Source organism: Perkinsus marinus (assembly GCF_000006405.1).
Source record: "Perkinsus marinus ATCC 50983 genomic scaffold scf_1104296966226, whole genome shotgun sequence".
NCBI lineage: Eukaryota > Perkinsozoa > Perkinsida > Perkinsidae > Perkinsus > Perkinsus marinus.
Genome location: NW_003204003.1, coordinates 160,504 through 174,541, shown reverse-complemented (window position 1 = coordinate 174,541; position 14,038 = coordinate 160,504). Strand labels below are relative to the sequence as shown.

The 14,038-nt window shown below is 51.7% G+C and overlaps 3 protein-coding genes across 3 annotated transcripts; all 3 read right to left on the bottom strand.

Moving 5' to 3' along the window:
• Positions 1-889: 889 nt before the first annotated feature.
• Pmar_PMAR007682 (hypothetical protein) lies at positions 890-5,571 on the bottom strand (the record flags this gene model as incomplete). Its single annotated transcript, XM_002769222.1, has 28 exons — positions 890-907; positions 999-1,149; positions 1,202-1,296; positions 1,347-1,452; positions 1,497-1,574; positions 1,624-1,758; positions 1,893-1,969; positions 2,013-2,171; positions 2,221-2,301; positions 2,349-2,418; positions 2,467-2,550; positions 2,595-2,721; positions 2,769-2,870; positions 2,914-2,987; positions 3,033-3,172; positions 3,218-3,300; positions 3,350-3,464; positions 3,508-3,963; positions 4,011-4,059; positions 4,109-4,248; positions 4,300-4,474; positions 4,523-4,617; positions 4,668-4,793; positions 4,837-4,991; positions 5,033-5,211; positions 5,259-5,383; positions 5,431-5,500; positions 5,558-5,571. 28 exons carry the CDS (start codon positions 5,569-5,571, stop codon positions 890-892), a joined length of 3,279 nt encoding a protein of 1,092 aa, XP_002769268.1.
• Positions 5,572-5,789: 218 nt separating this feature from the next.
• Pmar_PMAR007681 (hypothetical protein) lies at positions 5,790-6,940 on the bottom strand (the record flags this gene model as incomplete). Its single annotated transcript, XM_002769221.1, has 4 exons — positions 5,790-5,856; positions 5,899-6,030; positions 6,349-6,615; positions 6,669-6,940. The coding sequence occupies 4 exons, from the start codon at positions 6,938-6,940 to the stop codon at positions 5,790-5,792; spliced, it is 738 nt and encodes a 245-aa protein (XP_002769267.1).
• A 395-nt stretch (positions 6,941-7,335) lies between these two features.
• Positions 7,336-13,834, bottom strand: Pmar_PMAR007680 (Multidrug resistance-associated protein, putative; the record flags this gene model as incomplete). Its single annotated transcript, XM_002769220.1, has 28 exons — positions 7,336-7,599; positions 7,983-8,052; positions 8,108-8,217; positions 8,263-8,428; positions 8,478-8,582; positions 8,637-8,801; positions 8,846-9,049; positions 9,095-9,253; positions 9,351-9,429; positions 9,475-9,644; positions 9,696-9,931; positions 9,974-10,554; positions 10,632-10,997; positions 11,076-11,220; positions 11,268-11,428; positions 11,485-11,607; positions 11,772-11,998; positions 12,052-12,151; positions 12,199-12,323; positions 12,374-12,520; positions 12,579-12,717; positions 12,769-12,837; positions 13,077-13,161; positions 13,207-13,301; positions 13,348-13,421; positions 13,472-13,562; positions 13,610-13,703; positions 13,747-13,834. The coding sequence occupies 27 exons, from the start codon at positions 13,832-13,834 to the stop codon at positions 8,038-8,040; spliced, it is 4,119 nt and encodes a 1,372-aa protein (XP_002769266.1). The 3' UTR covers positions 7,336-7,599; positions 7,983-8,037.
• Positions 13,835-14,038: the final 204 nt, after the last annotated feature.

Sequence of the window (14,038 nt, the reverse complement as noted above, 5' to 3'; positions counted from 1 at the left end):
TGCGGCTGGGCATCGAATAGGAATTGTGAAGAGTACTCAAAGTAGGAGCGGGGATCCATGGGGATCCTATGCGATAGATCGGGAGGTCTTAGAATGGGCCCGGCGTCGAGGCAAAAGGGAAGGAGGATGTATGGTATGGCCAAATATACCATTTCTGGTTCGTTACTCTCACCGCCAACTGACATGAGGAAAAGCCCTCGGGAGGAACCCTCCTTGAGGATTATCACGGAGCGCGTCCCGCTTCGCTCGAGTGTTGGCTGCAGGAGAGAGCATTTTTGATGACATGAATTGACTACTACTGAACGCAGCTCATGCAAAGACTTGCGCACCCCACTGCAAGGGAGGGCCACCACTCACATTAGGAGTCTACATTCATCAGTACGAGGTGGTATCGAGAAGAGCTGTAAGTATGCAACAAACAAGTCAATAACGTAGAACAATAGTAGCTTGAGCAGCAACAGCAGCATGTGATGGGAGCCGACCTCAGCCGAGATGCAATGGACGGTCAGCTGCATCACCTCTCGATGCCGCCGACGCTGGAGGCTGATGTCGGAGTATGAGGAAGCTGGACTCTAGGGGACGCCAGCGACCCACATCGATCTGACAAAAGACACCACTAAGCCCAGTGGTGTCACCAGCTGTAGTGTCACCATTGTATCATCCGTTCTAATAAATGTACACGAAGCAGTATCATAATGGAGTAATCGCCAACGTGCCACTTCAGCTTCTGAGATCTCTAGCTTTGCACCTGCGATAGCAGCAGCATTCGATGGCCCCTTGGGTGGTGAGACGAGAGATCCACTCACTTATTCGTCGCTGCAACTCAGACCCCGATATTTCACCCTTAGGTAATTGTACGAAAAATATATGACCAAACAATGAACGTCCATTACGGGTGGCGTGGCACCTGAGGGGAACTAGCATCGCCAGTTCGGGTTAGGACAGGCAGGAGGCAATGGCAACGGCGGCGGCGGCCCGATGAGGTACACGGGGATCACTTCTTCACCGCCCTTCTTCTCAACACTCTCTTCAATTCGGAGGTAATTCCCTCCCACTCGGCCGGAGAAAATGTCGCTCCTCCCAGCACAGGGCAACTCCGTGGCTCGAACGTTTTCGAAGGTCTGTGAAGTGGGGTCTTCCGAATCCAATCTGACGGGTTGGTCGACACCAAGGATGGCGATAGAGCCACTGACAAGCTTACATCATCAAGATCTTCGATTTCGGATCGTCCACCGTCTCCTGGGAAGCCGCAGAGGTGACCATAGCTCTGATGCCAGACTTCAGACCAAACTTTACCTGGCCGCCAACGAGGCGTTCGATCGATCGCGAGTTGTCACAAAAGGTACTTCCGATCCCTTCAAGGCATCCAAAGCTAGACGGATGACGTCAGTGAGTAGGTCGGCGGGCTTGTACCAGACTACTGTGGCCGCTACTTCCCTCGGACCATCGAACCTGAACGAACACCATACTAGTAAGTGATGGTCTATAAGCCTTACGCCCTGCACATCATTGGCATCAACTCTGGACTGGCATGCTCTGGTTTACGCAAGAATACCAGATGCAACTCGGGATGTCTGAATGTAACAACCATGTGCTGGTAGAAGGAAACGCTCAAGGGAGTACGCGAAGGGCTCCAGATGGGAGAAGGCTCCACCGTGGTCTCCTTCTGCTAGTGTAGCCAAATCTCGGCAGATGCAATCATCCAAGGCGCTGCTCTCACCGGAGTCGAGGGGTACGAAAAACGGGTCATAGGTGTATCTAGTGGAGTGGTCTCCGGTGCTGAGCAAAGCCCTAGGGTAGTTCTACATGTATAGGAGATGTTCGCCGAGCTCTTTTGAAGAGCTAGGTCTAGAGAGAACAATTCATTGAGTAGATGCAGATAGTGGGCTCACAGGAATTGAGACGGCTTGCTGGAGTCTCTGTTCGCTTCTACTAGATCCATCACAGCTTGTTGCAGTGGGATACGTATCTACAGTTGCAGTGTAACACACGACGAGGAGTAGCACGCCTACATCAACCATCGCCTCGTGTGTAGTGTACCGAGGAGGCCCTTCACTCGATGCTGTCGTGTCAACGAAGTCCACACCCGGGCCATGGAGACGAGTGAAGGGGTCGTGGGCGAAAAAGGTGACGGGCGCTGAGTGCTTGAGGGACTCAAAATACTGGCCAAGCTGAGAACATGCACCCACAATGCCTAGGAGTAGGAGCGGAATAGTCTACCGTGAAGACTCCTTCCTGGTACCACTGCACAACGATGACCTCACCATCACTAATGCTACGTTGGTACTTCCCAAGGACATCCTAAGACGGGCCCTAGAGGGTCGAAGGAGCTCGACAAGACCTCCTACGTTGAATACTGACTTGTTCATGTCGCTGAGAGCATCAACCTCTATAGCGCTGCCATCTCGTTCGAGGAACCTGCGGGGGCTCATCGAATCGCCAACAGCCAGCAATACGATGTGCTACAGCTTCCAGTCCGTCCGCTCGGCCAGGTTTTCCGTGGCATGGGCCGCCTCCGAAGCTCGACCGAACCTCTTATTAATAACGTACCTGGAGGCCCTATGGGACGCAATCAGGAATGACTGGTGCCTCACCTAGCAACTTTGGCAAGACCAGCCGGTGATGGGGTGATGGTGGCCGTAGTGAGGAACTGCAGAGTTCTGTTGATAGGATCAAAGTAGCGCAGCATCACGAGTCGTGATTTGCTCCCGAAGTGAATCCCTGAGAAAATTTCTCATCGAGCTGTTCACTCCTTGATATGAGCTCACCTGCAATGGACTTTTTTCCCAAGGTGTCGGCCACCTCTAGCTTAGGAGTGCTCTGCTCATCTGCCAGCATTATTATCATCACAGGTCTCGCGACTTGACCAGCTGAGAGGAAAAGTACCACATTTATAGTATGCGGAAATCTAACCTAGTGGATGCTCCCTGCAAGCACTGCGAGGTAAACACATACTGAGGAAGTATCCGCCAATGACTTCAACAAATCTGAAAACTCACGACTAACGCCGACTGTTGACGGGCATGGGTCACTTCAATGCTGGCATGTCCTTGGATGATGGACTCATCTCGACACGGCCGAGCTGATATACTTTAACACTGGAGGGAGGCGGGGCTCCGTTGGGGACGATAGACCGGCCTCGAACACCTTCAATGGAGGCCAAAGACTCGACCTGGAAGCGAACAGGATTTAGAAAGGTCAGAGGGCGATTGCGTACCAGAGTTCCCGAGCTGACAATAGTGTGAGTAGCGCCAGGCGGCAGTTTGGGTTTCTGGGGGTCCTCCGCGAGAGCTGCCATGACTGAGGCATGAATCAATCACAAGCTACGAGTAGTAGTAGCGTATCTTACTTTGGTCGACCACTGATGCGGGGTTCCAAGTGTACTGTCGTGAGAGTAGTTGTACCAGTGACACGTTATTCAGGCACACAACACTAACGTCTACTGTCTGTTCGGCAGACTCCCCCTGAGATATGATGGATGCCATACACTCCCATGGACTGCCCTACCTCTGGGCTGCCTTCCTCAGGGGTCTCCAGCGAACTGGGGTTAGACGAGTTGCCTATCAACACGAGCAATGCCCAAGATGCAACAGCAGCGAGCTCTTCCGACTTACTAGTGGGTGTATTGGTGGAGGCTAATAGTCTACGATGGAGATAGGGGTTCACTTCCGACAAGGAGCATGGCCTCATCACCCACTCTAAAGCCGACCGTCTAAAGGCACACACTCGATCGGACGAAAGCTTATAGGGATCCAGCGAGAGTTCGGTGTACGTATTATCCCAATACCTGATGTAAGTGAGGATGTAGGCGCTATGAGTCTTGCAGTTGCTGCGGCCCTGCTGCTGCTGCCGGCCTCCAGCCGACGACCGTCTAGTGCCAGTAGATCGGGCAGGGCGTGTATCCGCCTCCACGAAAGGGTTCTCAAACTCGGCAGGGAAGGGCCCGCCAAAGTTATCATCAACCTGCGATCAACCAAAGGTGAATGCATGCAAACCTGCAATGAACCTACCGCTGCTTCCTTGGTCACTCGAGTCACGTTTTCGTCATCAAACCGGTACCTACGATACAGCCAATGTTAACTCCACAGATACTTGCCACCTTCCCTACCATTTTTCCTCTCCACCAGGCTGGCCGAGCTCAGGCCGGACGAAGGCGTAGTAGTGACCGCCATAGACGTTACCGTTGTGGACGAGGACAGTGTGTAGGACGTATTCGCTGTCCGCTGCATTCGACGGTGGACAGTCCAGCTGACAAGGATCGATGCAATGGGAGGCTGATGCTCTCTGAAGAGAGCTTACATAAGGCGACATATCGAGGACATCCCCAAACTGGAAGTATTCATTGACTTTTTGCATGTCCATGGTGTCGACCGAGAAGCAGAACCGCTTGAGCTGCACCGTGAACACTGGTGGCATCGACAAGAGCCTCAGACCCTTCCTGGCCCGTTGCTTCCCGAACTTCTCGGCATCATACCTATCCACGTCGTGATGACAGAGGGCACGATTTAACCCATAGACGCACTTGTCATCACCGTCCATCACTTCCGGCTGTAAGTACTCCTTAAGGGAGTCCTCCAGCGAGCCCAGAGGCTCTCCAGTAAGTGACAGGACATTCAACTAGACACCGACAATGGGGTATAGTCAGCAGCAACAACGAATAAGACTACCTGTAGATCATAGAAGACCTCCTCCTTAGTACTCTTATAATCAACATCGAGGCATTCGATGTAGTTCTCCAGCCTCCCCACGAACAGCTCCCGAATGAGCTTGTCAGATTTCGACGGTTTCAGCATCTACCATATTCGAGTAGGATGTAGTAGCACTCGCATCTACTACCTCCTCGAGCTTGTCACACAGGAGTCTCGAGAGCTCTTGGGCATCCTGCTGCGTGAACAGGTCGGCAGTATCCCAACCAAAGGCCCGCACCAGGACTTCTGAGCTCACGGCCTTACTAGAATCCTCCCCACGGGAAGCAGCTCTAGAAGATCGCCCTGAGGGATGATCTCGAGGAACTCAGAGGAAGCGACCTCACCATTCATCCCATTGGAGGATTCTGATGGAGGCGAGTCGGGGGCCCTGGTGACACTCTCGAGCTTGAAAAAGACGCTTTGGAGGGCCAGCACTATTTGGAGGCCATTGGAGGCGGACCGACTGGGAGAAGAGGGCTGGGAGGCCAGCTTGCCAGAGTCGGCCGCTAGAGTTGAGCAATATCTGCACCAGTCATAGAGCCTTGAAGCTGGGAGTGGCGTCGTTCTTACACGATTCGACGGAATTGTGGTATGAGAAACAGGCTTTGTAGAAGACCATTAAGATAACATGTGGCACCGAGATTCTCGAGGCCAAGGTAGGGTACGACGGGACCATCATAATCAGGTCTATTGCCCTACACAAACCACAGTCACCATCGAGACTGCCCACAGCACGGTGCACCTGTGATTCCACGCCCAAGCGCAGGGCTTGCGCAGCGCAACGGAGGAGTATGCGGCCATGCCTATCAGCCCTGAGGAGATGAAGAACAGATGCCCTCACGAGAGTACACCGCTCAAGCCTATATTACCAACCGTCCTCCATCAACTTGTTAACACCCGTAGACGTGCGACAGTCATAAGATACTAATTTTCGCCAACCACTGAGGGGACATTCAGTGGCTTCGGAGTGGAGTACACTGGAGAGGCGACTTACGAGTCGGTGTTGGTGAAGCTGAACGGCTTTCGATCTTCGCGAAAAACGCTCGTCTCGGGATTCCTATACGATCAGCATCCCCTCATGGAAAGCAGTTCTAGATGGCCTTACTTGAAGTTGATGATGCTGATGCAGAAGTTCACACAACGCAGACACCAGCGATCCGGGAAGTACCTGAGGATGAGTGAGAGAGTAGTCGTGGTATAATCGTACTACCTCCCTGGTTCCGAATTAAGACCGCGCTTCTCAGGAGGGACAATCTCGACGAATGCCGACGGAGCGTAGTCCGACCCGTGGCGGGCGTCTTGAGTACCACAAGGGTAGACTAGGAGGCGAAAGCTGAAGGGCCTGTAGACAATAATTTCCATCTGTTCATGGTGCTGCCCACTATCACTGACTCCAACCAGTTTACGTGCAAATTCACTACGGACGAGATTTTCCCTTGAAACAATCCTGATTTTGAATTTTCTGTTGATGCGAAAAACGCTAGGCAGAAATACACCAACAGTGTCGGACGGATGAGCTACGACGTGCCCTTCTGTGTCACCATACTCAAACTAAAAGTGATGTACTGTGATCAGCTAAGAGCTCCCCTTCTAATCTCAACAGAAATAGTACCAACAACGTCTAAACGCTGTGGCCCTCCTCCTTTTCCTATTTTACTACCCTGCACTCTTCACTTCCACAGACCTCAAGGACGCCTTCGGTATCCTGTTGCTTGCCTCACACATGTCGACCCACATTTCCAACTCCTCCGCCCTAGCCGGGGGGACCTCTGGCTCAACGACGCTCTTGCCGCCTCTCGAGTCATCATCGTCATCCTCTTCAACACTGCACTCCGATGAAAAGCTGACAGCATCCTCCTCCTCCTCAGTGACCCCCCCAGGCTTAGATGTCGACTCGCGTGGTATCACATCAACTACTCTAGGGACCCTGAAAAGATTCCAATTTTGCCCAGTGGTGACACAGTGGTGTAACCCTAGTACTTGACAGGGGGCTCTCCCAGCTCGCCCAGGTCAACCATTCCATCGTTCATCCCCCGGCCCAACTGCGGCACTTCCTGGCTGCTCACCAGGACGCCTCGTTGATCCTCATCATCGTCTCGTGAGTGACCATTAGTCCTTCCTTGCAGTAGGTGTAGTTCGTCATCCCGATCGTCTACACTCCGCTTCTGTGGCGAAGACGCCGGCGGTTTCCGCTTGCCACTACCATCACCTCCCTTGTCGAGCGAGTCCCGACCTTCTCCAGCCGAGGTCATTTCACAAGGTCGGCTGAAAATCAGTGTACCCGAGGTCGGCAACCATACCATCATGACTGCACTTCACACAACACGTCAAGGTCATCACCAAACCACTCGAGCTAATTGTCCACAAAAAATCAAATCAATCACATCGATTTACCCAATAACTGTTTTCGATCGGAGGAACTACCAACACAGAAGTTCCGTGAGATCGAGTCACAAAGCTCAACAGATACTACCCAAGACCATGAACTGATACCAACTGTCTCTCCCTAATTTCGTGGTGTATACAATCGATGAGTTATCATCATCTGCCGAGCAGTGTTGATCATACTAGGAAATAAAAACCAACCTACAGCAAGATTGGCAAGTTGCCATCCCCCTATGAATACTAAACTCAACACACTCTTCCTGAAATCGTAGCAGTCTCTGAGGAAATCACTAATGATACTAAAACCCAAATTACGATCCGCCGATGTCGAGTTGCATTTTGCCGCTCCGAAAAGGTGGCGCTGGAATACTTCCTTCAGTGAAAACCCCCTCAGTAGCATGAGAGAGCGAGCCGAGTCATAGCTCAAATTCTGGTATAATAGTAGTTGCTATTAGTTCGTCGGTAAGTCCTGTCCATCGACAAAGTAGTGACCCTTCGTGAGGTATCTCTTCCGTTGCTCCTTTACCTACACCAGACCACAGCATGGGACTTGGTGAATGAATGGCAGTGAGCACAACGCCGAAACTGCCAACAGTCGAACGAGATCGTTGATCAACCACATTGCGTGATAATTCCACAGATGTTAGTACTAGCTAGTGAAATAACAGCAAAGTGCAACCTGTTCCATTATGAGTGTTTTTTGGACGAGCATACAATTTAAATTTTTTCGCGAGTCCCAGCGAGTTTTTTCCACGATTCTAACACCACCTGCAAGCGCTTTCGAATGGTATCAGAATTTCCTGAATATTCAACTTGCGCAAAAAGTCACTCAACTTTTTCACATTTTTATTGGGACACCCTGTAGTATCTTTAACGATGCTAGCATGGGCGACACCACTAGTAGTTCACCTCGCCATGTAACTCCTCGGTCCATTTCTCCATCGACTGTAACCACGTAGCCTCGCTAATCTGTAGGTCTCTGACACAATCAAGAGGTCCCAGGTTCGAATCCCACAGCAAATGTTTCATCATACCTCCGTAAACCTGTTGCCACTGCTCTGAGTCACATCTTCCACCGCTAATGCTAGCTCCATCAGAGCCATCCTAGCGTTCTCTGCCGAGCTCCCAGCTGGGAACTCCACATCTGCAAACCAACACTCATCCCTCCACTACGACGGAGCAGTACTACTCTCGAGATCCTCCAATGACATCTTGGCGAAATGCTCACAACGCTCACAAGTCGGCAATGGCCTCCACTCTACTGTCTGGTCGTCCATAGACTTCGACACCGCCCGAGCAGTGCCACCTAGCTGGGTCTGCAGCTCCTCTTGCAAACTAACTTTACCCATGGCAATCTGACACAGATATCAGTGATGGAGAAAGGGGACTCGCCGGGACACCAACCTCATAAAGATGCTTGGCGGACGCAGGACCAGTATCCTCCACCATACGAGTGAGATGGCCAACTGGATTCGAAAGCAGCTCGGCGGGACTACCAGACTCTACTATCTGAAGTGAGGAGCTTCAGCTACCACCACCACCGACTGCCACTTGCCCTAGTACCTGTCCTCGGTCCATTGCTATAATACGGTGACCATCTATAACAGTGCTAAGCCTATGAGCAATGGTGATCACAGTACACCCAGCAAAGGCCTCTCGAATGGTCAACTGCACCAAGGCGTCGGTCTGGGCATCCAGCGATGCCGTGGCCTCATCAAGGACCAGTATCTGCGAGCGTCACTCCCCTTCCCTACGACCATCCTACGACTTACCTTCGATTTCCTCAAGATGACCCTGGCTAAACAGACCAGTTGCCTCTGCCCTGCCGAGAGGTTGCCCCCTCCAGCAGCTATAGACGTGCTCAGTGGCATGTTCTGTAGATGAGCACTCGCCAAGGCCTTCGACACCTCTTCGTCACTATGTTTGCCGAAAGGGTCCACGTTAGACCGCAGAGTGCCACCAAAGATGAGGGGATCCTACAGTAGACCCTCTAACTGGGAAAAACCGCACATCCTACTCACCTGTGGAATAATACCCAATTTTGATCGCAGATCTCGAAGGCCAATCGTCGAGATGTCAATGCCATCAATGGTGATCCTGCCACTCTCTATTTCGATGATACGGAATAGAGTCAGCAACAGAGATGTCTTGCCAGCACCCGTACGGCCGATGACGCCAACCTGGAAGACCAACCATACGCACGACTAAGTACTCAAGCCACGGCTCCACAACAGAAGCACGTGGTAGCTCTCCCTCGGTCAAACCAAGGGCACTCACCTTCTCGCCACCCGCGATGGAGAAACTCACATTCCGCAGAACCGGAGCCAGATCAGAGCGATATCGAGCTGTGACCATCCTGAAATTCCACCTCTACTGAAAGACGACTTCAGCTTATTCCCACTTGTAGGTGATTTTCCCGTCCTGTGGCCAGTCCTTGGGCGTCCTATTACTCTCCACCACCGAGGCTGCTTCCGGTTCCACTTCAGAGTACCCCACGATACGTTCCACCGAGTTGAAAGCGTTCTCGGCCATTGCTATCACTCTCGTCAACATACTCAGCGCTGCAGTGATCTGAACAACGAAGGGAACTCCCCCTAACTACACCACAACATGAATCCTCACTTGCAAGGCACTGCTGATAGCCAAACCAGCGACGCCTTGATTGATAATATTGCGGGCCATGATCAGAAAGACCGCCGTTATGAGCACGAGGAAGCCACCAAAGGCCTCGAGCCGGATGGCCAACCAACGGTTACTGGACATCTGCACCACATTACAGCGAATGTGATGGTCTATCAGATAGGAATTAACGGCGTCCATGGCGTCCTGCTTGCGGAATGCCAGGATAGTCGAGATGCCTGAGAGGACACTATTCCATTCGAGCTGTCACCCGCCCTCACCATCTTGGGTCTGTTGGAAGTGGTTGTATATGGGACTTCTAGTGAGGGCATCCAACCTCTTTACTTCTCGACTAGTGCATCTATAGTAGTTCTGCACGTAATAGAAGGCCAACAACACTGGTGCAAAGGCTATGAGCGTATAGTAAGCAGACAAAGACAACAACACCATAGTTCCTATGAGTGTAAGGACAGAGTTCACCGTCATTGTCAGCGATGGAGCCAAGTTACGGTCCATGTCCTGGACATCCTTAGAGAAGCGATTCAGTATACGACCGATAGGTGTGGAGTAGAAGAAGGACATCTTCGCACGCAGCAGACAATCGTACATGCGACGATGGAGGTTCCTGGCAGCTGTGATGCCACCAATAGCCGTCATGATCTGGCCGAAGAATAGAGCGACCAGTTGGGAGAGGCAGATGACACCATATATCCCCATATAGTAGGCCACATTACGGGCAGCAGGGGACTCGGGATGAGCCGACCATTTAGACAACCACCAGGCTGCTGTAACTCTGAAGCCTTCACTAGAGGTAAACATACCAATAATGGTGATAGGCCAGGTCATAGCTTTAGCATACAACCTGACATCAGAACGGCATGAGCCTCGAAGCGACGTGATAACAGCACAGAAACTTCCTACTACAACTACCGTGCTTACTTGACAATTCTCCACTGTACAGCGCCAGTGGCTCTCTCCTCCGTTTTCACCAATGCCTTCGTCGCCTCCTTCTCCTTAGCCATCTCCTCACTACTGTCCGCTGTAGACTCAGTAGCAGAGCCACCAGAACTGCTATTGGACTTGTCGTTATTCATACTGGCATCATCTGACTTGGCCAGAGATACCAACCTCCGGAACTCAGAGCAGTTCTCAGTGAGGTCGGCAGGAGTACCAACACCAGCAAGACCACCCTTGCCATCCATAACGATAACCCAGTCGGCTGCATGCACGAACTCTACTCTATTGGTGACCAACACTCTTGTACGACCCAACATCATGCCCTGTATACCCTCTTGGAAGGCCGCTCTGAGGCAGATAGGAGACTTCATATTAACACCCTCACAGTACTAGTTCTCACTCTAGTGCTACTACAACTACTACTACCTAGCTACAGATGCATCCAAGGCACTGATGGGGTCGTCCATAAGGACCAGTTCATATTCAGAGTACATCGCTCTGGCCAAAGCCAATCGCTGCTTCTGGCCACCCGACATGTTCACACCTCTCTCGCCGATCTCAGTAGCATCACCTGAGGCAATATATAAGACCGGAGGACCGAGGGTAGTGAAAGGTCACCTGCTGGGAAGATGAGGAGGTCTCTGGCCAGCTGACTGCATTCGATGGCTTGCTTATATCGTTCCTCATCATAAGGCTCTCCAAAGAGGATGTTGTCCCTTACAGTAGCATTGTATATCCATGCTGTCTGCGGTACATAAGCCACCCCTTCTCCAGCGCTCCTATTCGCCACACTACCAGCCTGCCAATACTACCACTACTAATCTTAGTTCAACACGTGCATCCTACCAGCTTGGGCATCTGACCCATGATGGCCTGCAGGAAACTAGACTTGCCACTAGCCGAGGCTCCTATCACGATCGTGAGCTTATCTCTAGGAATAGTGACATTGATGTCCAACCTGACGGAAACAACACTCACCCGAAATGCACACACCAGCAGAGTAGCCACAGTACAGCTCAAAGGTGCGTCGAGGCTTGGGCGTCGACAAGTCCCCATGGCCATGCGCAGACACCCACGAGAATGTGGCATCTATAATAGCCTGAACTCAGTGTAATGCACAACCATAAGTGCTGCTGGGGTACTACTACCAAGTGGTCGGTCGGGGACAAATCGTCCACCTTGGATGCGGTCCTAATACGAGTGGACTCGTCCAACTCGGGGAGCTTGAGGAAACTCTCTATACGATTGATCGACACTATGCATGCCGAAATCTGGTTAAGGACGTTAGGCAGCTGCATTAGGGGGAAGCGGATGACGTTGAAAAGACTTAGCGATGTGAAGGCTTTCACCTGACACAACCAGCAACAGCAGCATACGACGACTATATAGCATAATCGCCTACCGCAGTGAGAGGAGGGTTGCCCGGTATGAGTACGTAAGCCCCAAAGGACACTACCGATACCAATACTGGTATAGCGTTGATGAGGAAGCTATTGAAGGCTCTGAAGGAAAACAAGTACATCCAACCCAAGTGGTGACACCATACTACCTGACTTCCGCATAGTCCTTCAGTTTAGATAGTTCCTTATCCCTAGCCTCCTCTGTCTTCAACTGAAAGCTGTCCTCCCAAGCATAGCACTTCACAATCTGCATCGCCTCCATCGTCTCTGACACCTAACCTCAGACATTCCCCTTTTGCCCTCACCAACACTTCCCATCCTCACCAGTCGCAGCCTCTCATCGGTGTACCCCTGAGCGGCCTTGATCTTCAAGAAGAGCCAACCAATGATCTTCTTCTGGACCGGTACCATCACTACCAACACCAATGCACCCATCACCGACGCCATGCCCAGCTCCTTATACAGCAGTATCTGTCCAATACCAGCCGTTTGCCTCCCTCACTGGTCTCCCCCCCACTGAAAACTCTACCATTGATATTGCAATCCTGAGTGGACCACTCCACGCTGTATTGCCAACATTGCATAGCATCTGCAGGGCGTCAACGTCGGAGCTGATCATGTTGGAGACCTTCCCGCTCGAAGTGTTCTGTCTTGAGGCGATCGATAGCCTACCAAAGAGAAGGGCGCTGAGTAGTCGAGACCACCAATGATACTAGTACCTCATGGACTTCCTGAAAATAGCCGACATAAGCGTAGCCCTGACCTGGCAACCGACTCTCATAGAGTGCCTATAGAGGAAGCAGGATCCTAGTCCCCGACCAGTGAATTAGCAGCGACGCTCTACCAGTGTGGGAAAATATGCACATGGTCAACTACATGTGTAAGTGACATTCGTGGAAAATTGAGGAATTTCTCATTGGTTTCTGTACACTTCTACTCGAGTCCGTATATAAACTTGTATAATTAGTGAGGAAGCTCCTGGTTTCGGCTGAGGAAAGCGATCATATATTCCAACACTGCGCCCTACTGAAAGTATTGTGCTTCCCCGAGAGCTCCAAAGACTTGTGTGAGGAACATAAGGACGGCGACAGTGAAAGCCAATTCAACATAGCCTACAACGACAATACTCAAGGAAGCACTATGGCCTATGGACTTACTCCATTCTCCCGTTACTGCAGCTTCGTAGAGCGTACTCAGCATCCAGCCCATGAGCATGGGCAGGGCAACCTGCGACCCGTCGTTGGTCGTCTTCCTGAAAACGTGTCCTTTCTTGTAAATCCCTCAGCGGCTGTCACTACCATAACGCTGCCTTCAGCATAGGAGACCACCAGATGCCCACACAGGTCTTGAAGAGATGCTGATTTCGCTTTTCCTAAGCCGATACCACACCAACTCCAAATTATGTACCTCCCCTCAACCTACGAAATCAGTCTCGAGCCGGTTGACTATGGGGTCCACACGATCATACGATGCCAATTCGGGCAAGTCCCCATCCATCAACGGCCGCTTATATCTGTCATCACATCAATGAGGTTCATACGCATGCACCCGAACGCCTACCCTAGTCGGAGCAACGGAGTCATCCACCCAAACGTGAGGTCCGATAACCAGCTCGCAGCTTCCTCGGGGTTCCTCTGCCCGCCACTCGGCTTTTCTAGAGCATACGATCAGAGTTCGACCAACTGTCAGCAACTTACCCTCGACTCCTCCTCCACTGGGCACCTCTCCAGTGTGGTCTGCGGCAGCCAGTAGGGGCGCTTCAAGATCGGTCCCTGTGAGAGGCATGACGGGCAGCAACCAAGCCTGTGGGGGGGAGCCTACCTGACTCATTGGAGGCCCTAGCGTTCGAGGGCCAGACAAAAATAGAAAACAGAAACAAAACTGTGGCTGCTGCAAACTGCAGACAGTAGAGGACGAAGAAGTAACTGTAACTTCGGAGGATCTAGGGAGGAGACGGTTGCCGTTGAATCTACCCAATTCCACTATTAC